The sequence below is a fragment of the Orycteropus afer genome, unplaced genomic scaffold (assembly GCF_000298275.1).
Source record: "Orycteropus afer afer isolate SDZICR_OR568_19922 unplaced genomic scaffold, OryAfe1.0 scaffold00384, whole genome shotgun sequence".
NCBI classification, from domain to species: domain Eukaryota; kingdom Metazoa; phylum Chordata; class Mammalia; order Tubulidentata; family Orycteropodidae; genus Orycteropus; species Orycteropus afer.
In genome coordinates, this window is record NW_006921971.1 from 68,808 (window position 1) to 95,454 (window position 26,647).

General features: G+C 42.7%; 1 protein-coding gene across 1 annotated transcript; it reads left to right on the forward strand.

Annotated features, from left to right (window-relative positions):
- The first annotated feature begins 5,306 nt into the window (after positions 1-5,306).
- Positions 5,307-19,134, forward strand: LOC122151309 (zinc finger protein 699-like). Its single transcript, XM_042782591.1, has 7 exons — positions 5,307-5,374; positions 6,334-6,433; positions 7,388-7,514; positions 9,095-9,221; positions 11,167-11,427; positions 11,578-11,986; positions 19,120-19,134. Exons 1-7 carry the CDS (start codon positions 5,307-5,309, stop codon positions 19,132-19,134), a joined length of 1,107 nt encoding a protein of 368 aa, XP_042638525.1.
- The last annotated feature ends 7,513 nt before the right edge of the window (positions 19,135-26,647 follow it).

A 26,647-nucleotide genomic window follows, 5' to 3' on the forward strand; every position in this document is an offset into this window, starting at 1 on the left:
GGTACAGTTTGTGTCTAATGTCTGTTAGTCAAATGTTTGTCTTAGTATATAGCATATAATGTACGTTTGCATGAATCTAAATCATTAAAAAATAACACTCTGGTATACCAAAACCTGATAATACAGTAATAATTACAGTGTCTTGATGTGTTTCAAAGTAGCACCCACTTGTTACTACGAACCTTCTTACGTACCTTAGAATTGTAATCTAATAGGCTTTATGGGAGTTGCTTTGTAACTACTGTTGTACGTAAGTCAGATGTCCCCAACCTGGGGACTTTCTGTGATTGATTCCATCCCGCGTATGAAAGCATGAGTGCTTTCTGTAACTGCCTGGCAGTGCTTGGTGGGCCATTTCCCTGGCTCTCCTCCCTCCCTGCCATTGGTCGATTTTGTATTCTTATCCTGGAACTATACTGCTTAGTATGTCATGACTCTATTTATAAAATAAATACATGTAAATACAGTTTTACATAAGATCTTTGTAGACAAGCCTGGTGCCTTATTCCTTACAACATCTTGGATATTTGTGACTATTTGCAATTCCATATAAATTTTTAAGTACTTTTTGTAAATTGTAAAAGAAAATAAAATTAGATGTGAGTGCATTGGAAAGAATGATCTCTTTGTGGAGAACAGTTGTCTAAGAGTGTGTGCTGATGTTAGGTGATGTCAGGTGGGTTCTGTTTCTTAGTGACCTCCTGCCACCATGACCAAATTATGAGAGGTGAAGTCTTGCCAGCCTCGCTTCTAACGAACATTCTGGCATTACTTCTTCCAAGACAGATATGTTTGTTCTTTGGCAGTCCATGGCGTAGTCAATATTCTTCACCAACACCACAATTCAAAGGCATTGATTCTTCCTCACTCTCTCTTGTTCATTATCCAGTGTTTGCAGCCTATGAGACAGTTGAAAATACCATGGCTTGCATCAGGCACACTTTAGTCTTCAAAGTAACATCTTTGATCTTTAATGCTTTGAAGAGCTCTTTTATAGCAGATTTGCCAAATGCAATATGTTGTTGGCTGTTTTCTTGACTGCTGCTTCCATGGGCATTGATTATGTATCCAAGTAAAATGAAATCCTTGGCAACTTCAGTCTTTTGTCTGTTTATTGTGATGTTGCCTGTTGGTTGGTCCAGTTGTGCAGATTTTCATTTTCTTCATGTTGAGGTACAATCCGCACTGAAGGCTGGAGTCTTCAATCTTCTCTGCCTCTTGGCTTATTTGTCTTAACTACTATGAAGTTTCTCTCGGAAGGAAGGCGGGGCAACCTACTTCTGTAGTGTTACTGCCTCAGAAACCCAAGGAGGGGTCGCGATGAGTCGGGTCCGACTCGACAGCACATAACAACAACAACAACAATTAAGGTTCTAGAATTCTCACTCTTTGCAATGTTTTCCCCTATTTGTTAGGATCTACACAGTCCAAAGGCTTTGCATAGTCAGTAAAATGCAGGTAAACATCTTTCTGGTATTCTCTGCTTTCAGTCAATATCCATCTGACATCAGCAGTTATATCCCTTGCTCCTCATCCTCTTCTCAATATGATTATAATTTATGGCAGTTCCTGTCAGTGTACTTCTGCAACTGTTTTTGGATTATTTTCAGTGAAATTGTACTTGTGTGTGATATTGATGACATTTTTTGATAATTTCTGCATTCTGTTGGATCACCTTTCTCTGGAATGGTCAAAATATGGATTTCTTCCAGTCAGTTGGCCAGGTAGCTGTCTTCCAAATTTCTTGACATAGACAAGTGAACACTTCTTGCATTACATTTGTGCTGAAGCATCTCATTTGGTATTCCTCATTTGCTGTCGCCTTGGGATTCACCAGTGACCAGTGAATCTTGGACATCTTCCTTCAGTATCATTGGTTCTTGATCATATGCTACCCCTTGAAATGGTTGAGCATTGATGGATGCTTTTTGGTATAGGGACTGTGTATTCCCTCCATCTTGTTTTGATGCCTTCTTGGTCGCTCAATATTTTGCCCATAGAATCCTTCCATATTGCAACTTGAGGCTTGAGGGTTTTTTTTTTTTTTTTTCCTACAGTTCTTTCAGCTTCAGAAATGCTGAATGTGTTCTTCCCTTTTGGTTTGATAACTCCAGGACTTTGCATATTTCATTATAATCCTTTACTCTGTCTTCGGGAGCCACCCTTTAAGTCTTCTTTTCAGCTCTCTTACTTCATCATTTCTACCATTTGCTTTATCTATTCTGTGTTCACTAGTAAGTGTTCGAGTCTCTTATGACAGCCCGTTCTAATGACTTTTTGCTTCATTTATGATGTTTTTGATGTCATCCCACAAATTCTTTGGTTTTTGGTCCTTGGCGTTCAATGTGTCAAATCTTTTCTTGAGATGCTTTCTGAATTCAAACGGAATATGCTTATGTTTGTATTTTGTCCCTCACCTCAGAAACCCAAGGAGGGGTTGATAGGAGTTGGGTCTGACTTGATGGCACATAACAACAGACTTATTTTAATTTTCTTCAGCTTAAATTAGCAAATGAACAATTGATGGTCTGTTCCACAGTCAACCCCTCCCCTTGTTCTGGCTGCTGATATTGAGCTTCTTCATCACTTCTTTCTAAGATACAGTTGATCTGATTCCTCTGTATTCCAGCCAGTGAGGTTCATGTGTATAGTTGCTGTTATGCTGTTCCAAAAGGTATTTGCAGTAAGTCATTGGTCTTGCCAAATTCTGTAATGTAATCTCCAGCATCGTTTCTATCACAAAGGCCATATTTTCCAACTGCTGATCTTTCTCCTTTGTTTCAAACTTTCACGTTCCAATCACTAGTAATTATCAATGTATCTTGATTTCATATTTGATCCATTATAGACTGCAGAAGGTGGTGAAAATGTTAAATTTTTTCATCTTTGGTTTTAGTGGTTGATGCATAAATTTGAATAATAGTAGTATTAACTGGTCTTCCTTGTAGATGTATAGATAGTATCCTGTCACTGACAGCATTGTACTTCAGGATAGATGTTGAAATATTCTTTATGAGTATGAATCTTGTGCCATTCCTATTCAATTTGTCATTCCTGGCATAGTAGACCATAAAACTGTGATTCACACTGGCCAATACCAGAGTGTGTGCTGTCTTTTCATTATTTCAGTCTATTTGGATATAACTTAATGTCTTATAATTTTCTTATTATGACCTCATATTAATTTCTCTCCTTTTTAGCACCTTTCATCTTACCAAAATGCATTTTTTAAAATTAATTTCTCCATTCAACTTGATGGCAGTGAGTTTGATTTACTGCTTGTGCTAGTGTATATAAATTAAGTATTTAAACCCCTTCTTGATGTGTATTGTATATTCTGAATATGTGCTGACATGTCTCAGTCATATAATTGCTTGTATCATCTTTGGAGGTTGTACATATGCAGGTATTCAGCCTATAAAACAGACAGGAGTGGAGTTTTGTTTTTGTCTTATACATTCTTAGTTCTTTTCTCTTTTTGGGTATGCATCAGCTACAACCTCTAGGTTGTTATCCAACCTCTAGGATAACACTGAATAGGAATGGATTAATTGTATCCTTGTTTCTTAGCAGCTTTTACTGCAAACCTGTGGCAGTGTTCAGCATGTATGTTTTTTGTTGCACATATTGTGGATCTGCCCATTTTCACCGCCTCTTACCTGATTATGGCCATAACCTTCGAACGTATCTGTCAGGTCTGTCGTTTGCCTCCGCACACGGGTTCTTCATATTTGGCAAGAGCTATCATATCATTTTCTGTCTCTGATCAAAGCATCAAACTGCTCTGGCTTCACTCAGACCAGCAGCCAGAGTCTTTCCAGAAGCCGGCCGCTCCCCAGAACATGATCTGCCCACTGGCTGCCATCGCCTCTCCACGTCCCTGTCCTACTACTCTCCTGCTCCTCACTCTGCTCCTGTGGCTGGGTTTGGCTTTCTCTAAAGCATTCTTGGCCCACTGCCTTCTGCTGCCCTCTGCCCTGGTCTTTCTGCCTGGGACAGTCTCATCTCAGCTGTCTCTTGAGTAATTCCTTCCCATCCTTTAAGTCTTAGCTCAGATGTTTCTTTTCAATGAGGCCCACTCTCAATAGCCTGGTCAACACGCCTCTTGTGTTCTCAGTACTGTCAGTACTCAGCTCTCTAATCAGCTCTCAGTCTGTTGGAGCCTGTGCCCCTGGGCAGTGACTTCACCAGTAGGTCTCTGCTTCTTTCCTCCCCCACTGTGGTGAGACAGGAAGCCCGGGTGGGGCTGTGGTTGGCTATGTCACTGCTCCAGGTCTGTTACACCTTGGGTAAGATAGTGTCCCTCGAGAGCAGGCCTTGTGGACAACAGAATGCTTGGGGTAAGATTCAAAATGGCTGCTTTTCCTTATTGGCCGCACAAGGGAGCTCTTATTGCATCTTCACACTGAGGATCTGGTTGGGTTCTTGGAAGTGAAACTAAAAATACTGTTTGTGTCCCCAAAGGTGGGGCCCTGGCATATTTCACCCTGAAGCGTGTGCCCACCAAGGCTCCAGAAGTCCCTCAGTTACACCTGAAGTCTTCCCTCTCTGGTCCCGACACCGGCCAAGTTTCTGTGGCTGGGATTCTGCTGTGGAATGATTCCCTGTGTCTGCCTGTGAGTCCCTCTTGTCATGAGGCAGCAGTTGGCACAGTGACCTCAGTTCTCTGTGAGCAGTATGTTCTCAGCTTTTTTTGCTATGCACACAGGAGGGATGACTTCCCATCTCTTTACGTATCAGACCAAAACCTGAATGTCTTCCTTTTGTGTTTATATGATTACTGTTTTCTATTCCTTTCTTGGCAGTATTTATTCATGCTGCTTTTGGTTTCTTTTATTTTTCGTTTTACAAATTTACCCTTCTTTAATGGCCTTTTCAGCTGGACATCACCAGTGTATTTTCTCTTCCTCGCCCTGAAGGTCAGTAGTGGTCTCTGACTCCCTTGCCTATATGTTAGGAATTGTCTTTGCACATCTGAAATCTGTGTGAGTGTTTGCAGAACCATCACAGCATGCTTCCGACTTTTCAGAATTGCAAGTGGGATTGTTTTCCTCACCAAGCTGGTTCACTAGCTCTAGTGCTTCTGAAACGATGACATGCTTTTCCCTGCACTAACTCACTAAAGATAAATAGACTGTCTTAGTGCTTATCCCTGACTGTGCGGCACTTTTCATGGAGCTGACCACGATGTGCCATTATGTTGTTGTTATTAGTTGCTGTGGGGTCAGTTGTGACTCCTAGCAACCCCCTGACTGCAGAGCAGATCTGAGTGACAGGGTTTTCAAGCCTGGGACCTCTCAGGGCAGATGGCCAGGCCTGTTTCTCAGGAACCTGTCGGTGGCTTTGAGGTGCTAGGCTTTCGCCTGTCAGTCAGGTAACTAACTACGTGCTGCACCCAGGGAACTGGACGTTATAGTCTGTTTATTTACTGCCCACAGCCAATGACCTTATCCCTGTGCCTCCGGCCGTTTCTGTTTGGTTCCATGCTGTAGGCTTTGCCCATGTGAGGGAGGCTCTATCATTGTTACCAAAATCAGTTTCAATGAAGGAAAGAGCCAGTCATATGGGCTGTAGGGATCCAGTCTCAGCTGAGACCCAGGCTTTCCCAGGACCAGGAGCTCCAGGTCGGCTGGGTTGAACAGGATGGCTCCTTGTCCCCTCTCCCTCCTTCCCAGCAGGCTCTGGGTCATCCATGGGACTGACGATGACAGCCACAATATGAGCACACGTATATGTGGGCACATGAACAGAAATGCTGTTGTCAGGAATTGAGTCTCTCAGGCAATTTGGCCTGCGTTCTGACCCGGCTTGGCGACATTCCCTTCGGGCAGTGTTGAGCACGGAAGTGACCACCTGTTTGAATCAACAGCGACTTGGGAGCGGTGTGAGGAACACGTGAGCTAAGGTGCCGAGACCTGTGTGCAGATCCTTCAGATATCTCAGTTATTCAGTAGATGTAGCATTTTATGAATATATTACAGGAAGGGAACTTAGGGTTTTGGGTGACTAATTAAAATACATCACCAGGCCCACTGCAGTGGAGGAGACTTGAATGTGGCCCTGGGTCATAGTTTGCTGTGACACCATCACACCAGGATTGATGAGGGACGACCTCAGTAGCTTGCTTCACCCCGTGGCCTGTCTGTCCTCCAGGTGCTCGGCTGTTGAGCAGAGATTTAGCGTCAGAATCACAGTGCAGCAGCCTGTTGTCACCTCCCTACTCGTGGCAGCCAGTGGATTGACTCTGTTTCACAGAGGCCAGTCCTACAGCCCAGGGGGTGTCAGTGGTCAGGGTTCAGGTAGTCAGGCTTGTGTGCCATCCGGGGGCTGCAGGTGTGAGAATGTTGTGGAGCGGAGCATCTGGAGGGCGGCATGTGAGTCTCTGTTTGCGGGGATGCACGAGCAGTTTAACAGCTACATCCTCTGCACTTCAGTGAACTCACTAGCAAATGGGAATCTAACCACATGTTCACGGTCAGCAAACAAAGCACACGCTGTTCTGCGTCTTCACAGATTGGGCTCCTGGAGTTTGTGGGTGTCCGGGTGTCTGTCGGGGAGCAGTCACTAATAACTGCTGCACAGTAGCTTTGTGTCTCCAAGTTTGACGGTTGTGATGGTGTCTGGATTCTCATTTCCTTTCTTCCCCTGGGCTCTGCTCACCTTGTCAGTACCCGTGCCTGTCTCCATGAAGGGACAGAGTGCACGGCAGCACAGCTGTGGGGTAATTGAAAGCAGGTGGCAGCCATGTAAAAATTCCTGATCCCCCAAATCACACTCTCTTTCCAGTAGTGGTCCTGTCAGCTCCTGGCTGCCTGGAGTTCTTCAAAAAACTACAGCTTGCTCAGGGCCTTGGGTTGCCACTCTGCTTGTGCAGGCCGCTGGGCCTCCCATGGCTGTGAGGGGCAAAAGGAAAAACTGTCACCTGCAGGGGGCCCAGTTATTGAATGTCCCGTCCTATGCTTTTTGTTGTTGTTGCTCTGGTGGGGCCTGTGCAGGGAGGTGAACTTCCCCCCGATTCACAGTGAAGAGATGAGCTGACTGTGGACAGAAGGCTTTCATTGCAGTGCATTTCTCCAGCCGAGGCTGTGTGTTCTGACGGTTCCAGGCCATAAAGGTGGAAATGAGACTGGAATTGGCCACAGTCACACTGTGGAGTGACAGGTACATTGTGTTGGAAGTATTGTTGTCTGTGAGACAGGGTCCAATCAGTGAGAATGTGAATGTAGACAGGGAAGGCATGAGGCTGATGACTCAGCCCTGGAGGAGACCTTAGTACAACACAGACCACTGAGTCAGATCCCCTGAAATCTCAGTTCCCAGCACTGTCAGCCTCACCCTTCCTTTCATGCACATGGGACCCTACTGACCAGAATGTGGGATGTTTCAGGGCTCAGTGGCTGCTGAGGATGTGGCCGTGGACTTCACCCAGGAAGAGTGGGCACTGCTGGATCTGTCTCAGAGAAAACTCTACAGAGACGTGATGCTGGACACCTTCAGAAACCTGGCCTCAGTAGGTATGAAAGGCTTTTTAAATTTTTTCTTCTGTGACCCAATGTGTCATTACTCACTGATGTCACTCCAGTATGTGGGCTGAGGACTAGGAATACATTGTTAAATGAGGTATGGTCGGTTCTCTGGGGAATGAGAATCCCACCTTCCCCAAGAATACAAAGCTCAGTATATTGAACAGACTTCTCATTGCAGTTGTGTTGAAAACTTAATGCTTTGCAAATGTTGCTAGTTGAAAAATGTGAGCATTGACTTCAGGGGTTTCTTTGTTGCACAAAGACAATATTTGTGGTCTGGGACCTTGTAAAGGGTCTAAAGGTGTTTATTACAACTTTTCCATTATTATTTTGCTGCATATAAATTCACACTTCTCCATGCCCAGAGACCCTGAAGACCAAAGTGTTGGCTCAGTGTCAGGAAGCGTTCATTGCTCTTCCCTGTGTTCCCTCCTGATCTGTCTTCCTCCATGACTACTGTGGTGGTATGTTTGTGTGTCAACTTGGCTGGGCCTGGTTGAGTGCCTGAGCAGCTGGTGGTAGTTACTCCCCATGATGAGACTGGCAATCAACTCCATGGTGGGATTTACCACAAGCAGCTAGGTAGCTGCCTTTGGGATGTGGTCTGCTTCCTGTGTATAAGGAGAAGCCTTGGGAATGGTCTCTAGCCTATGACACGCTTGGACCCTGCATGTAGCCATGTTGTTGCTCAGCAGCCTGCCATGCTCTGCCGACCTTGGGACTTACAGTGGACTTAAGTTAATGGCCTGTCGTGTGGTTTGGTAACATCGGGACTGTGCCTTTTTACTTGTCAACCTTGGGGCTTCTCAGCCTCAGCAGCCAGCAGCTGTCTGAGTGAAGAAATGCCTCTAGCTCCAGAGGCAGAGCTGGACCCCAAGGTTGAGGGGCTTTCTCCCAGCCCCTAGAGCCTGGCACTTTGAACTTAAAGCCTCCAAATTATAAGAATAAATTCTTGTTTGTTAAGGCCTTCCCATTTCTGGTATATTCTTGTCAGAGCGGCACTAGGTAACCAGGACAACCACCATGTCAACTACACCCCCTTGCCCTCCCAGAGTATCAAGAGGGTGATCTGTGGAGAGTGCAGACACCACTCATCCATGACCACAGTGTTGTGGCACCAGGAGGCGCAAGAGTCCTTTGAAGGGTTAGTACTCTGCAGGGAATGAAATTTGACTACTTCAGAAAAAAGTCCTTTTGGTTGATAAGCATGTACTTCATAGATACCTGAGCTTGATTTTCTGAATGTCATCAACCCTGTCACTCCTGTGTTCCTGGAGAAATGCCCCCCCTTTCCCTTTTAATGCTCCATCACATTGTATACAGGACCTTTGTACTTTGTCTTCTAGTTATACCCTCTGTATGTCTTCGTCCTTCCTGGACTTTATGGACCTGTTTCCTAGTGAATTGCCTTTTGATAGTTGCCAAACTAATGAAACAGCAAAATGTGTCAAATTCTTTCATTTTCTCGCAGCTGCCTTTTCTCTCGAGTAATGCCTTTCCCTTTTGTTCCATATTGTGAACCTCAAATTGAATCTCTGGGTCAGTTTCTCGACATCTTAATGTTGAAGAAAAGCTATCCTCTGAAAATACAGTGGTACAGTTCACGAAAAATGACACCTGGGCCTCCATGGTAGGAGAAATCTACGAATTGCATGGCCTTCAAGACAAGGATGACAACCAGACCAAATATGTGAGGTGAGTGTTTTTCACTCAGGAGAAAAGAGTGCTTCAAAAGAGAGTCCTAAGGAGATTTCATGGCAATAAAATACTTATCTACATTAGGAGCTCAGTTGACACAAATAGTTAAGCACTCCAGTGGTAATCAAAAGTTTGGCGATTTGAAACCATCCAGTGTCTCAGCCAGGGAAATAACTGCCAATCTGCTTCTGTAATAATTACCCCAGACCTTAACAAAGCCAAGCCCAATGCCAGAGAGTCAATTCCAACTCACAGGAATCCTTTAGGACAGAGCAGACCTGCCCCATCTGGCTTCTAAGGTTGTAGATGTCTACCGAGCCAGAATGCCTCAACTTTCTCCTGTGGAGCAGCTCCTGAGGTGGAACCACCAACGTTTTGGTTAGCAGCTGAGTACTTTATCCACTACACCACCAGAGCTCCTAGTCTGTAGTAATTACACCCAAGTCCCTATGGGATAATTCTCTGTCACATTGAGTCATTGAGCTGAAATCAACTCGGCAGTGCCTAAGAAGAATAATATGTCCACACACACATATGCATATATACACTCATTTCCTTTGAGTCCCTTCCAACTCCTAGCAACCCTACAGAACAGAGTTGAACTGCCCCATTTCCTAGGCTGTAGTCTTTGCAGAAGGAGACTGACACACCTTTCTCTCACGGAGCAACTAGTGTTCGATCAGCCAGCCTTTCTGCTTAGTGGCTGAGGATTTAACCATTGTACCACCAGAACTTGTGAGTGTGTGTGTGTGTATAAATAGGTATATGTATGTATGCATATATATTCATATATATTTACCTACCTACCTATGTGTCATCATCTGTGATACATTCTGTGAAATGGCTTGTTAAGTGATTTGGACATTGTGCAAAAATATTATATACGGGCATTCCCTGGGTTTCTAACATCCATCTTGTGTACAACCTGTAGTTATGAACCAATACCTATAAAACTTATTATATTAAAAATTCCAGGTGCATACAATGGTTCATTTAAAAAAAAAAAAAAAAAAAAAGCTCTAATTTGTGATGTGCATCAGAACATCATTATTAACACTGTGTTATTATGTTAATGATCTTTTAGTGTGTTGGGATTTCTGTACGCTGTTATAACCTTATGGGACCGTGGAGGTATATGCAGTCAGACGTCCGAACAGACATTATGAAGCACATGACTGTGTATGTATCTCAAACATACTGATATTAAGTCTGTTCCAACTCACAGCAATGACACTGGGAGGGCTGTAACCACCAACCTTTATGTTTCTGTCACGTTCAAACCTTTCGTGCCATCCAGATATATGTGTACATAACCAGCTCTAATATGACATGTTCACAGAACTTTCATAGTGCAGTGTTTTCATAAATAGGAGTCAGATTTGAATATTTGAAATGCATTTCACTTATATACAATTACAAGAAAGACCCGTATTTTAGAAACACAGTGAAAATAATGGTAGCATCTCTGCCAGATGATTAGTCTATGAGACATGAGACAATTTAAGGCAAAAACAATACGTGTTTTCTGTGTATAGTAATGGCGAAATGGCAACAAATTTATATCTGACAGCCTGCTGCCCGTGTTTAACAGAAGGCGTATGGCAGAGAACTGTGAAGGTGATGAAGACAGTCAGTGTGGACAGACCTTCAGCTGGATTCCAGATCTTTCTGTTCTCAAAAGAGCTCCTATGGAAGGACATCCTTCTGAGTGCCTTGAGTGCGGAAAATCATTGAGGGATCATTCATCACTTGAGCATTGTGTCACGTCTCACTCTGGATTCAGTGCCTGTCAGTGTAAGGACTGTGGAGAAGCCTGCCGTTGTCCCTGTTACCTCAGCACTCCTGTGAGAACACTTACTGGGGAGAAACCATATGAATGTAAGGACTGTGGGAAAGCCTTTAGTCAGTCCTCAAGCCTCACTGCACATGTAAGTATTCACAGTGGGGAGAAGCCTTATGAATGTAAGGAGTGTGGCAAAGCTTTTCATAAGTCATCAAACCTCACTATACATATGAGAATTCACAGTGGAGAGAGGCCTTATGAATGTAAGGAATGTGGGAAGGCTTTTCATAAGTCATCAAACCTCACTAGACATATGAGAACTCACAATGGAGAGAGGCCTTTTGAATGTAAACAATGTGGCAAAGCCTTCAGTCGATCCTCGGGCCTCACTACACACATAAGACTTCACAATGGAGAGAGGCCTTATGAATGTGGGGAATGTGGGAAAGCCTTTACTCGGTTCTCCAGCCTCACTTCACATGTAAGTAATCACAGTGGAGAGAGGCCTTATGAATGTGGACAATGTGGGAAAGCCTTTCATCATTCCTCAAATCTCACTAAACATATGAGAACTCACAGTGGAGAGAGGCCTTATAAATGTAAGGAATGTGGGAAGGCTTTTCATAACTCATCAAACCTCACTGTACATATGAGAACTCACAATGGAGAGAGGCCTTATGAATGTAAGGAGTGTGGGAAAGCCTTCAGTCGATCCTCAGGCCTCACTACACACATAAGAACTCACAGTGGAGAGAAGCCTTATGAATGTGGGGAATGTGGGAAAGCCTTCACTCGGTTCTCGAGCCTCACTGCACATGTAAGTATTCACAGTGCAGAGAGGCCTTATGAATGCAAACAATGTAGGAAAGCCTTTAGTAACTCCTCCGATCTCACTGAACATATAAGAACTCACAGTGGAGAGAGGCCTTATGAATGTAAGGAATGTGGCAAAGCTTTTCATAACTCTTCATACTTCACTGTACATATGAGAACTCACAGTGGAGAAAGGCCTTATGAATGTAAGGAATGTGGGAGAGCTTTTAATCAATCATCACATCTCACTAGACATATGAGAACTCACAATAGAGAGAGGCCGTAAGTAAGGTTTGTTGGAAATCTTTTAGTCTTTAGTACTCACAGAACATAAATAAACTCACAGTTGTAGAGGTTTTATGCGTGTCAGGAATGTGGAAAAGCATTTAGTTATTCTTCCTCCCTCGCTGAATATATAAATCACCTTAGAGAGAGAAACATTTTAATCTATGGAATGTGGGGAATTCTTCTGAAAATCTGCCAACGTCACTGATAAAAATTCGTAGTGGAGTGAGGCTTTATAAATGTAAGGAATGTGGTCCATAAGTGTAAGTTACTATGATGTAACAACTCAGTTTGCCCTTTGATCTAAGCATGCACCTCTTACAAATAAGGCCAGTTTCCCAACAAAAACCCCAGATCTTCAGTCCCCACAATGAATAAAAATTTCTTCTTTTGTCCACAGTGTCTGTTACAGTTGGACTTTTCGAAGCTAGAATCCAAACAAGCTTCCCACATTGCCTTTTTGTTTTTCCATCTGTTTAATCTGTCTCACACAGAATGTTTTACTTGTCAATGTAAAATGTTAAAAAGTTTTCATCATCCTGATACAGTAGTAAAACCAGTGAAAGCCCAAATGTGGGCAAGTCAGAAACCTGTCAGAGAAGGAAAACCCATTGGGTGTTTCTGAGGGCACATTCTTAATAGAGAGCAACATAAGAGTGTCAAAGGTAGAAAACATGTGAGATACAGAAGGACAAGGCAGTCCCATTGAGTTCTGACTCTCAGAGTATTTATTTTATCATGATTTTCTTTAATTAGTGTTCTGTATTTTTTAAGGTAGATTTTGGGTCTAGTACAGTTCTGTGTAATACAAAATACAAAATGTAATGCAAGTGAAAGATGTAATTCAAAATATTTTTCTTGTCATATCACTACAGAAGTAGATTGCCCAGTCTTCTGAGGAGTGGCTGGTGGGTTTGAACTGCCATCCTTCTGGTTGGCAGTCAGATGCCTGAGGCACTACACCACCAGAGCTCCTCTTGTCATATTAGAAAATTAAAAATGTAATGTTGAATTTTTGATGAAAAATCTTATTTAGCCAATATATCCAGTTATTGTGAATGTAAAAATTGTACATGAAATCAACAACTAAACAATATAAATTTATTTATGACATATTTTACAACTCCTTCCTTTTGTGCTCCATCTTCTTGAATCCAGGAGCAGCACATCTCATAAATGGTACTGTGGGAAAAGCAGATTCACAATCCCAGGTTTCCCTCAAACATACTTTTCCAAGAATTGAATCAAGTTTATTGTTATATTTAAGTTAATTTTGTTTTCCTGGGCACTCAATACATACCTTAATACAGTTCAATTAGTGTTTGAATGCAAAAGAAATCCCTGGGTCCCTTCATACTTTCTCTTCCAGACCGGGAATTAACCATTTCTCTCCAAACCTCTGGATCCTTTGAAAAATCAAGATGTATGCAGTACATGGCCTTGGTGCTAAACAAAACCGTATTGCCATTGAGTTGATTTTGTGTTGGCCTTTCAGTGAATACCTAAAATACATACTTTCTTACATCATTAATTCATACTCATATTTCTAATATTAGTTTAATATTATAAGGGTTTTTTTAAATGTGAATGATATGGTGATGGACAATGTTGAATAGGCAAACTAGAGTTTATTCAGGCTATTTCAGTAGGGGAAAGACCTCAGCATAAATCTGAGTTCAAATGTGAAGAGTAAGGTGAAGGAAGGGGATATTTATGAGTTTAGGATGACATGGGGCTCTGGAAACTTGCTAAGAAGAAGATAGAAAACAAAAGTGGGGCAGAAAGATGGACTTTAGGGAAGAATCTAGTAGTTTGTATTGTTATTAGATGCTATCTAGTTGGCTCAGACTCACAACAACCCTATGAATGACAGAACAGAACACTGCCTGTGTCAGCCTCACAATCCTTGCTGTACCTGAGCCTGTCATTTGCAGCCACTGTGTCAATCCATCTTGTTGAGGGTCTTCCCCTTTTTCATTGACCCTCCACTTTACCTATCCTTCTCTAGGGATTGGTCCCTTCTGATAGCATCAACAAAGTAAGTGAGATGAAGTCTGCCCATTCTCATTTCCAAGGAGCATTCCAGCTGCACTACTTCCAGTATAGATTGGTTCATGCTTTTGGAAGTCCATGGTACTTTGGGGTATTCTTCGCTAACACCACAGCTGAAAAGCATCATCACTTCTTTGGTCTTCCTTGTTTGTTGTCCAGCTCTCACATGTGTATGAGGTGATTGAAAATACCATGTCTTGGGTTAGGTGCATCTTAGTCTTCAAGGAGACATCTTTGCTCTTCATCATTTGAAAGAGGTCTTTTGCAGTAGATTTGTCCAATGCAATAAGTGATGTGATGTCTTGACTGTTGCTTCCGTTAGAGTTGATTGTGGAACCAAGTAATAAGAAATCTTAAACAACTTCAATCTTTTCTCCATTTATTGTGATGCTGCATATTGGTCCAGTTGTGAGGATTTTCATTTTCTTTACATTGAGGTGTAATTCATACTACAGACTGTAGTCTTTAATCTTCCTCAGTAAGTGCTTCAAGTCATCTTCACTTTCAGCAAGCACAGTTGTGTAGTCTGGATATTGCAGGTTGTTAATGAGTCTTCCTCCAGTCCTCATACCACAATCTTCTTCATAGTCCACCTTCTCAGATTGTTTGTTCACCATACAGATTAAATAAGTATGATGAAAGGATACAACCCTGATGCACTCTATTCCTGAGTTTAAAACATGCAGTTTTGCCTTGTTCTGTTGGGACGACAGCCTCCTGGTCTATGTACAGTTTCCTCGTGAGCACAATTAAATGTTCTGGAATTCCCATTCTTCTCAGTGTTATCCATAATTTGTAATAATCCACACAATGGAATGCTTTTGCATACTTAATAAAACACAAATAAACCTTTCTCTGGTATTCTGTCCTTTCAGCCAAGATCCATCACACATCAGCAACAATATCCGTTGTTCCAATCACACATCAGCAGCAATATCCCTTGTTCCACATCCTCTTCTGAATCCAGCCTGCATGTCTGGAAGTTCTTTGTCAATATACTACTGCAACTGTTTTTGAATTATTTTCACCAAGATTTTATTTGCAAGTGTTATTAATGATAATTGTTCAATAATTTCCTCATTCTTTGGGATCACCTTTCTTTGGAATGGATACAAATATGGATCTCTTCCAGTCAGTTGACCAAGTAGCTGTTTCTTCCAAATTTCTTGCCATAGACAAATGAATGCCTCCAGCATTGCTTCCATGTTTTGAAACATCTCAGTGGGGATTTCATCAATTACTGGAGCCTTGTTCTTCGCTAGTTCCTTCAGCATAGTCTCGACTTCTTCCTGCAGTGCCACTGGTTCTTGATCATATGCTTCCTCATGAGAAGGATGAACATAGACCACATTTTTTGGGACAGTGTGTCATAGTTAAGTTTGTGTGTCAACTTGGCTGGGCCTGGTTGAGTGTCTGAGCAGCTGGGTGTAGTATTCCCCTTGGTGAGACTGGGAATCAGCTCCATGGTGGAATCTACTGTGAACAGCTGAGTAGCTGCCTTAGGGATGTGGTCTGTTTCCGGTATATAAGGAGAAGCCTTGGGGAATGGTCTCTTGGCTTATGGCATGCTTGAACCTTGCATGTAGTTGTGTCATTGTTCACCAGCCTGCCATGCTCTGCCAACCTTGGGACTTTTAATGGACTTGAATTAGTGGCCTGCTGTGTGGTTTGGAAACATCAGGACCATGCCTTTTTACTGGTCAACCTTGGGCTTGTCAGCCTCAGTAGCTGGAAGCTGAGTGAGGAAAAAATTCCAGCTCCAGTGGGCCAGGAGCAGGAGGCAGAGCTGGACCCCATGGGCCACCCAGTCCCTAGAGCCTGGCACTTTCAACTTGGACTTAAAGCCTCCAAATTGTAAGAATAAACTCCTGTTTGTTAAGGCCATCCCATTTGTGGTATATTTCTATTAGAGCGGTACTAGGTAACCAGAACACAGTAACTCTATGTATTCCTTCCATATTCTTTTGATGTTTGCTCCATCATTCAATATTTTGCCCATAGAATCTTTCAGTGTTGCAACTTGAACCTTAAATGTTTTCTTAGTTCTTTCAGCTTGAGAAATGCTGAGTATGTTCTTCCCTTTTGATTTTGTACCTCCAGGTCTTTGTACATTTCATTATAATCATTGACTTTGTCTTCTCAAACTCCTTTTTGAAATCTTTTTTTGAAATCAGCTCTTTTACCTTGTCATTTCCTCCATTTGTTTTAGCTACTCTCTGTTCAAGGGAAAGTTTCAGAGTGTCTTCTGACATCCATTTTGGTCTTTTCCTCCTTTACTGTCTTTTTAATGATCTTTTGCTTTCTTAGTGGATGATGTTTTTCCTGTCATCCCACCGTTCCTTTGGTTATCGATCATGGTGTTCCATACATCAAGTCTATTCTTTAAATGGTTTGTAAATTCAGGAGGGATATAATCAAGGTCATATTTTGGCTCTTGTGGACTTCTTTTAATTATCTTCACCTTCAACTTGAACTTTCATATGAGCAGTTGATGGTCTCTTCCACAATCAGCTGCTGGCCTTGTTTTGGCTGAAGATATTGAGTATTCTCCATCACCTCTTTCCACAGATATATTCAGTCTGATTTCCTGTGTACTCCGTCTGGTGAAGTCCACATGTATAACAACCGTTTGTGTTGTTTAAAAAGTTATTCACAGTGAATCAGTTGTTGGTCTTGCAAAATTCTATCATGCAATCTCCAATGCTATTTCTATCACCAAAGCCGTATTTTCCAACTACTGGTGATTGTTCTTTGTTTGAACTTTTGCATTCCAGTCACCAGTGGTAATCAACACATCTTGATCGCGTGTTTGGTCAATTTCAGACTGCAGAAGTTGGTAAAAATCTTAAATTTCCTCATCTTTACCTTTGGTGGTTGGTGCATAAATTTCAATAATAGTAGTGTTAACTGGTCTTCCTTGTAGGCATATGGATATTATCCTATCACTGACAGCATTGTATTTCAGGAAAGATCTTGAAACAGCCTTTGTGATGATGAATGTCACTCAATTCCTTTTCAGTTTGTCATTCCTGGCATAGTAGATAACTATGTGTAGTCATCTGACTCAAATAGTAGTTATCTAACTCAAAATGGCCAAAACCAGTCCATTTCAGCTCACTGATGCCTAGGATATCGATCTTTATGTGTTCCCTTTCATTTTTGACAGCTTCAAATATTCCTAGATTCATACTTCATACATTCTATGTTCCAGTTGTTAATGGATGTTTTCAGCTATTTCTTCCCATTTTGAGTCATGCCACATCAGCAAATGGAGGTCCTGAAAGCTTTACTCCATCCAGTCTTTAAGGTTGACTATATTCTGAGGAGGCATATTTTGAGTGCCTTCCGACCTGAGGGGCTCATCTTCTGGCACTATATTGGACAATGTTTCAGGGCTATTCATAAAATTTTCCAGTAATATATAAGATAGTGTTTCACTGCTATTTGTAAGGTTTTCACTGCTCGATTCTTTGAGAAGTATATGGCCCCTTCCTTCTTTCAAGTCTGTCTCAGTCTGGAAGCTCTGCTGAAACCTGTCCACCATAGGTGACCCTAGTGGTATTTGAAATACCAGTGATATAGTCTCCAGCCTCACAGCAACACACAAGTCATCACAGTATGGCAAAGTGAAAGACAAATGGTGGGTCTTCCTTGTAGGCATGTGAATATCATCATGTCACTGACAGTGTTGTACTTCAGGATAGATCTTGAAACATTCTTTATGGCAAGGAATGCCACGCCATTCCTCTTCAATTTGTCATTCCCAGCATCATATGGTTGTCTGATTCAAAATGGCCAAAACCACTCCATTTTAGGTCCCTAATGCCTACGATATCGATCTTTATGCAATCCATCTCATTTTTGACAACTTTCAATTTTCCTTGATTCATACTTCACACATTCCATGTTCCAATTATTAGTGGATGTTAGCAGCTATTTCTCGTTTTGAGTTGTGCCACATCAGCAAATGGAGGTACTGAAAGCTTTACTCCATGCACATGATTAAAGTTGGCTCTACTCTGAGGAGGCACCTCTTCCCAAGTCATATTTTGAGTGCCCTCAGACCTTAGGGCCTAATCTTCTGACACTATATTAGACAGTGTTTCCAAGCTATTCATAAAGTTTTCCAGTAATATATCAGACAATGTTTCACCGATATTCATAAAGTTTTTACTGGCCAGTTCTTTGAGATATGCAAGGCCCCTTCCTTCCTTCCAAGCCTTAGTCTGGAATCTCCTCTATGGGTGACCCTGCTGGTATTTGAAATACTGGTAGCATAGCCTCCAGCCTCACAGCAACATATAAGCCACCACAGTTTGACAAACTGACAGATAAGTGGTGGGCTTTGGCTTGACAAAGACCTTGTGGGACCTTGTGGTGTCCAGCTCCTGCCAACTCCTTACTTAGCTATGTGACTGAATGTTACTGGACTTGCTGTGCCTGATTCCTCCTTAAAAATGAACAAATAATGTCTTCCCCACCCATAGAGTGCCCCAACCCTGACACTTCCACCTGCCCCCACCTTTCAGCCCCACCCCAGAAGTCCCAGCCCTTGCTCCATGGGAGATCTTGACACATAGCTGCCCTCAGCCTATATGACCAAATAGACACTGAGATACTCAGGCCACTAATACTTACTTGCACGAGGCCCAGTGGAGCAGCCTGAGGAGGGATGAATGGTGACCACCAGGAGAAGACAGAGCTCACGCTATTCTCCACGCATGAAAACACCATGCTACCACTGCTGTGCTTACCTGGAGCTGTATTTTCTGCTGAGAGTAAGTTTGATAGTGAGGCAGCTTGTTGAAGGCCTGCCTAGATTCCCCACCCCCAACAGTGGGTTCTCACTGACGTCCCAGAGCCCCAACATCTAAGACAACCTCCCCCCTCCTCACTCACACAGCACACAGGCCTCCAGCTGCCCCTGAAAAAGTCTGCGGTTTCCCCTCTGTCCCCTTCTAGGAGGAACATAGCTAAGATTCCAATGTATGTGGCCATATGGCACTAGTCTTTGCCCCAAGTTGTTGGCAACATTGACCTATGATAGGCAGATAGCAGCTGTGATCCATAGGACACCAAAGATTCGTATGGGTGAGGAGGATGTAAGTCAAGTTCTGTCGGGTTAAGGAGGTCTGGGGGCCTGCATGGGAGTCAGGTGGGAGAAAGACTAGGCCCTGCCCCATACTGACCTTGCCTCCCACCCAAGCCCAGCCCCTGTGACAAATCCCCATGAAACCCCACTTCCCCAGGACTGTCAGCCTCACCCTTCCTCCCACACACATTGGAGTGTACGGTGCCTTACTTATCCAGAGTTTGTGGCATGTTCCAGGACACGTGGCTACTGAGGATGTGGCTGTGGTCTTCACTAAGGAAGAGTGGGTGTTGATGGGTGTTGCTCAGAGGAGACTCTACAGAGATGGGACAATGGGAATCCTCACAAACCTGGGCTCAGTAGGTAAGGATAGGCTCATTTATTGATTTACGGACCCTTCAGTGAACAATTTCGTCATACTCACCAGTATGACTTCAGTATTTGGGCTGAGTAATGGGAATCCATTCCTTTTTTTATATTTTAATTTTTATTGTGATTTGGGTGAAAGTTTACAGAGCAAATTTATTTTCCATACAGCAGTTCATAAACATTTTGTCTCATGACATTGACTAAAACTTCCCAGAATGTAACAGTTCTCTTCCCAATTCCTCCCCATAGTTATGTCTTCCCTGTGTCCTTCCCTCCCATGCATTCCTGCCCCAAAGGGTCTCCCTGTGCATGCACTGCCTTTCTGTTCTCCCATGATGGCTCTCTCCCAGGAGTGTATCTACCTGATGTAAATGTTCAGCCCATATGTCAGTCTTTTATTTGCCTGGAAGCCACAGGAGCAAGTTCAGTTACAGACCTGAAGGGCAGTGTTCTGGGTACCTAGTGCTACTCTGACAGGAATATACCACCAATGGGATGGCCTTAACATACAGGAGTTTATTCTCGTACAGTTTGGAGGCTTTAAGTCCAAGTTCAAAGTGCCAGGCTCTAGGGACTGGGTGAAAGCCCCTCAGCCTTGCGCTTCAGCTCTGCCTCCTGCTCCCGGCCCACTGGAGCTAGAGGCGTTTCTTCACTCAGACAGCTGCTGGCTGCTGAGGTTGACAAGCCCAAGGTTGACAAGTCAAAAGGCACAGTCCCGATGTTACCAAACCACACAGCAGGCCATTAATTCAAGTCCATTGTAAGCCCCAAGGTTGGCAGAGCATGGCAGGCTGGTGAACAACATGGCTACATGCAGGGTCCAAGTGTGCCATAAGCTAGAAACCATTCCCCAAGGCTTCTGCTTATATACAGGAAGCAGACCACATACCCTAAGGCAGGTACTCAGCTGCTCACAGTAGATGCCACCATGGAGTTAATTACCAGTCTCATCATGGGGAATACTACATCCAGCTGCCCAGCCACTCAACCAGGCCCAGCCAAGTTGACACACAAACTGAACTACCACAGGAAACTAGGGGCCGTAATCTCACAGGTTTCACCAGGCTCTATCAGACCACCAAAGCTGGTTTTTTTTTTTTTTTTTTTCCCATAATTTTGTGTTTTGTTCCATATTGTTCTCCCACTCTATCCAGGAACTCCTACACATGTTGCCCTCTGAGTGGTTGACAGTGGTAGCTGGGCACCATCTAGTTCTTCTGCTCTCATAGTCTTATAGGCCAAAGATCACATAGTGTACTAGTTCCTTGGACTAATTGTTTCCATGCATCTTTGGTTTTCTTCATTCTTCTTTGCTCTGGATGAGGAGAGACCCATCGTTGCATCTAGATGGCTGTTTGCAAGCTTTTAAGATCCCAGTTGCTACTCACCAAAGTAGGATGTGGAACAGTGTTTCGTGTAGTATGTTATGCCAATTGAGCTTGATGTCCCCTGCTATCATGATCCTGAGCCCGCAGACCCAACTACTCACTTCCTCTGGGTAGCTGGCTGTGATCAAGAAGTCACCACACACTTGTCCCTTGTTAGCTCTACTATATACCTGGACATTCTAACAGAACATACAGTCATGCTTGTAGAAACATCGTCTGCTACCCTGTACATGGTCAGGGGCACCCCCCCCCCACCTAGACATACCTGATCATTCAGCCTGTCCACCCATCTCTCCACCCATAGATGAATGTTTGCCTTCACTGACAACGCAGTATTGTGTGTGCAAAAGGGTTCATCTTTGTTGTCTGGCCCTCCCATGCATCTCTCTATATCTTCCTCTTCCTCAGTGCTGCCATGTTGATCACTCACATTTGGTACATTACCCTTCCCTTCACCCAAATCAATACTTGTCTCTCCTTATCTAAGTGTTCCCTTACCTCCTTTCCCAACATCTGGTAACCAACAAAGAAAGTTTCCTTCCATATATAAACCTTTCCTTGACCTTTCACAATAGTGGACTAATACAATATTTATCCTTCTGTGTTTGACTTATGTCATTCAGCATAATGTCCTCCAAGTTCATCCACATTATGGGATGTTCTGTAGATTCTGTGTTATTCTTCAGGGTTGCATAGTATTCCGTTGTGTGTACATACCATAGTTTGGTTATCCATTCTTCTGTTGATGGGCACCTTGGTTGTTTCCATGTTTTGGCTATTGTATATAGTGCTGTGATGAACATGGGTGTGTGTATATCTGTTCTTGTCCTGGCTCTCACTTCTTTAGGATATATACCTAGTAATGGAGTGGCTGGGTCAAATGGTATTTGTAATTCCAACTTTTTTTAAGGAATCACCAACATACTGCTTTCCACAGTGGTTGTGTCATCTGACAGTCATGCCAGCAGTGTATGAGAGTCCCAGTATCTCCACATCCTCACCAGTATTTGTTATTTTCTGTCTTATTGAGCATTGCTACTAGTGCTTGGGCAAATGGTATCTCATAATTGTTTTGATTTGCATCTCTCTGATGGCTAATGATTGTGATCATTTCTTCGTATGTTTGTCGACTGCCTGAATATCCTCTTTGGTGAAGTGTCTATCCATGTCCTCTGCCCATTGTATAATGTGATTGTTTGTCTTTTTAGTATTGAGGTGTGGGAGTTTACTATAAATTTTAGACGTAAGTCTCTTGTCAGGTATGTCATTGCCGAATATTTTTCCCAATCGGTAGGTTCTCTTTTGACTCTTTTCGAGAAGTCCTTTGAGGCACATAAAGATTTAATTTCTAGAAGGTACTATTCATCTATTTTATCTTCTGCTGTTCATGAATTTGAGGTTATGCATGATAGACTACTTAAGCCATATATAAGGGCCCCTAAATTTGTCCCAATGTTTTCCTTAAGGAATTTTATAGTTTTAGGTTTATGCCTTTAAGTCTTTGATCCATCTGGAGTTCGTTTTTGTGTATGGTGTGAGATACAGATCTTGTTTCGTTTTTCTGCAAATGGGTATCCAGTTTTACCACCACCATTTGTTAATAGACTATCTCTTCCTCATTTAATGGATTTCAGCCCTTTGTCAAAGATCAACTGACCATAGGTCGATGGATCTGTTTCTGGGTTCTCAATTATATTCCATTGGTCTGTGTGTCTGTCATTGTACCAGTACTAGGCTGTTTTAACTACTGTGGCTATAGAGTAGGTTTTGAGGTCTGGCAGTGTGAGACCTCCTACTTTGTTCTTCTTCAATAGTGCTTGCTTATCTGAGGTCTCTTTCCTTTCCATATAAAGTTAGTGACTGGTTTTTCCACATCCTTAAAGAATGTTGATGGGATCTGGATTGGGATTGCATCAAATGTATAGACTGCTTTGGATAGAAATGACATTTTCACAATGTTCAATCTTCCCATCTGTTCTGGTTACCTAGTGCCACTCTGACAAGAAATATACCCCAAATGGGATGACCTTAACAAAAAGAGTTTATTCTCTTACAGTCCAGGAGACTTTAAGTCCAAGTTCAAAGTTCCAGGCCCTAGGGGCTGGGTAAAACCCACTGGAGCTAGAGGCGTTTCTTCACTCAGACAGCTGCTGGCTGCTGAGGCTGAGAAGCCCAAGGTTGACAAGTAAAAAGGCACAGTCCCAATGTTACCACTAAAGTCCATTGTAAGTCCCGAGGTCGGCAGAGCATAGCAGCCTGCTGAACGACGACACGGCTACATGCAGGGTCCAAGCGTGCCATAGGCTAGAGACCATTCCCAAGGCTTCTCCTTATACGCAGGAAGCAGACCACTTCCCAAAGGCAGCTACTCAGCTGCTTGTGGTAGATCCCACCATGGAGCTGATTGCCAGTCTCATCATGGGGAGTAACTACCACCAGCTGCCCAGCCACTCACCCAGGCCCAGCCAAGTTGACACGTAACATAACTACCACACCATCCGTGAGCATGGTATGTTCTTCTATTTATATAGATCTCTTATGATTTCTTGAAGTGGTCCTTTACAGTTTTCTTTATACAGGTTGTGGTAGTTATATTTGTGTGTCAACTTGGCTGGGCCTGGTTGAGTGGCTGAGCAGCGGTGGTAGTTACTCCCCGTGATGAGACTGGCAGTCAGCTCCATGCTGGGATCTACCACAAGCAGTTGAGTAGCTGCCTTTGGGATGTGGTCTGCTTCCTGTATATAAGGAGAAGCTTTGGGGATGGTCTCTAGCCTATGGCATGTTTGGACCCTGCATGTAGCCTTTCCCCTGGTATGAATTTCCTTGTGCACAAAAAAGATAATGAAGGCTTTTGCAAAATGCTTAGGGTCAGAGAGTGTCTCCAGGGTGTGAGGCCTCATAGGGGCCCTGAAGGAGTAGGAACATTGAAGGCTTCCATCATCTTCCACATTCATAGAAGCAATGAAGTGTAATATCTTACAGGTTTCTAAGCATTGAAAAAGACTTCTGGATTCCCCCAGGAACATGAACTTTATATGATGTCTCTCTAGTGTGTTCACTCACATCTTCAGTGGGATTAATTAGGGAAGGCTTTCCACCATGCATAAATTAGATTGCCTTTGAAAATATGAAGAGGAAAACAAAAACTTTCCCACATTCCTACAGTTATATTAATTCTCTGCCATGGATTTTCTTTCAGGTAGATGAAAAAAATAAGGAAAGGTATCCAACTTTACTTAAACATACATTGTTTCTGTACAGTATCCTTCTAAGAAGAGTTTCAAACAATGAGGGACATCTGAGGGCTTTTCCACATTCCCTACATTTATAGAGCCTCTCTCAGCTGGTAATAGTGATATGGTTATTGAGAACTGAAGATTCAGTAAAGAATTTCCCACATTGAATATAGTCATGATGTTTCTCTCCAGGATAATGTTTCATGTATTCAATGATGGATGAAAATAACTGAATGTGTTCTGACACTCCTTACAATCACAACATCTTTTCCTTTGTGAGGATATTTATGTTCATTATCTTTTTTGTGCACAAGGAAATTCATATCAGTGGCAAAATCTTGCAATGTTAGAAATGGAATTCCCCACTGTCTTATCCCTATGTTCACTAGTTTCCACCTTTTATTTTCTGATATGACATTAATAAGCATTGTGTAAACTTTTGTTCCTTTATATAAAGTCTTGCCAACACATGGGTGTCTTGAAGTGTATATTCTTTTATCAACTATCTTAAGCTTAACAGTATTTTTTAACACTATAAAGCAGTATGCTGTCATTTTAGACAATTTGACTAACTAGAAAGTGCATGGGGCAATCTACTTCCGTAGTGATACTGCCTCAGAAACCCAAGGAGAGGTCGCTATGAATCAGATCTGACTTAACGGCACATAACAACAGCAACAGAAAGTGTATGGAGAAGCAAAAGTCACTTAATATCTCACCTCTGTTGGGGTGGTGAAATGAGAAGGTTCCAGAGAGAAGCAGCAGAGCCGGAGGAAGCAAGGAGCTTTCTGAAATAGCTGTAACACAGGTGAGTGGCTGTAACACTGAGGACGGCAGGGAGCCCAGAAGGGCTATGGGGGCAGAGTCAGTGCTGGTGGCAGAAAGCCACTGCCTGGAAAGCAGCTGCGAGAGCTGAACAAATCATTGCACTGGGTGTGTGCTTGGCCAGTTAGCAGTAGAGAGGCTGGCAGTGGGGAGGCTTGCATGGTCCCAGGGCAGCATACACGCCCAAGAGGGTTGTGCAAAGCTGAAAGGGCGCCCCTTATTAACAAAGGTCATAGAACAGGGGCTACTGCAGAAACTCTGGTTCTCTTAAGGACATTTCTTACAAATGTCAAATGTTGATGCCTTTTGGAAACTTCTAAAAACATTGTCTAGGCCACATCCAGGAACAAATGAATGGGAGTCTGTTGTGATGGGACCCACGTGTCATGATGTTCTAACCCTCACAGATGATGTCAGTGTGAGAAGGGATTTGAGATCCAGTGCCCTAGGTGGTGTAATGCAAGATGAGAGACTCTTAAAAAACTGTACAGAAAACCACAGCACAATCTATGTATTTTTAATAAAATAAAACTTCTACTTTATTTATAGATTTTAATAAAGGCTTATATTTCTTACAATTGTCTTTGCTAATAAATATTTACAGGTATTAGGACCCCCCCCCAAAAAAAAAGAAAATTACAAAAAGAAACCCTGAATTCACTCAAATGCAAGCTTCAATTCTGAATGAAAGTCAATCAAATTATGTAATACAGTTTGATAGTTAAGTAAACTTTCTTTGTCCCCAGCAAAAAAATTAAAATATAAAACAACCTTCTGATTTTCATAGGGTAGTTAATATCATCTTTAACACGTTCAAGAGAATACTGCTGTGTGGCATATCCCTACCACTCCAGTCCTCCACCTTCCATTACAACCAGAGCCTTATTTTTTTCACAGCATGATTTTATTGTGATTTTCCATACTTATTCACTGTCTTAGGCTGGTCTCTAGAGAAGCAAGACCAGTGAAGCTCATAAAGATATTAGAGATATTTATCTCAAGGAAATGGCTCATGAGGTTGTAGAGAATGGCAAGTCCCACATCCCTGGGTCAAATGTCAGGTTGCAGATTTCTCCTAAGTCACTTAGCTGCAGGGGCTGACAAACCCTGGATTGACAGACATACAGTAAACTGCTGGCTACAAAGTTTGACAAATCCTCTGACATTTATCAGTCTTCAATATGAGGACAATCAAGGTGATTAGAAATATGTATTTATACCTAAGCATATGTGCCCAATACTGACTTTCCGAGCCCATTCAGGGGACAATGTTGCACATTTCTCTGTGAGAGCTTGTGTCTGCAGACCATACAAAAGAGAAACAGGACATGTGAAGCACCCAATGTTGTCCTCTTAACCTCATCATGACATGAGAAGACCCACAACATTCTGTGAGCTGGGTAAAGCTGAAGGAATTTCTCACCACCCAGAATGTTTCCTATGTATACACTCACTTTCACATGGATACACATTTCCTGGCATCAGTGAGGCGAGATCTCCATTCACTCAGGAAGAGGGCATGACCTTTGGGCATGCTGGGGGCTGTATTCCAGGAAGACTTTATGCCCTAGAGATACTTG

What these genes read in the sequence shown, in the direction of transcription:
- LOC122151309 (XM_042782591.1), top strand. Translation starts at nt 5,307, where the DNA reads ATGGCCAGGCCTGTTTCTCAGGAACCTGTCGGTGGCTTTGAGGTGCTA. An exon ending in AACCAGACCAAATATGTGAG is followed by an intron (nt 9,222 to 11,166) that starts GTGAGTGTTTTT and finishes AAGTATTCACAG; the next exon opens with TGGGGAGAAGCCTTATGAAT. An exon ending in AGACTTCACAATGGAGAGAG is followed by an intron (nt 11,428 to 11,577) that starts GCCTTATGAATG and finishes TAAACATATGAG; the next exon opens with AACTCACAGTGGAGAGAGGC.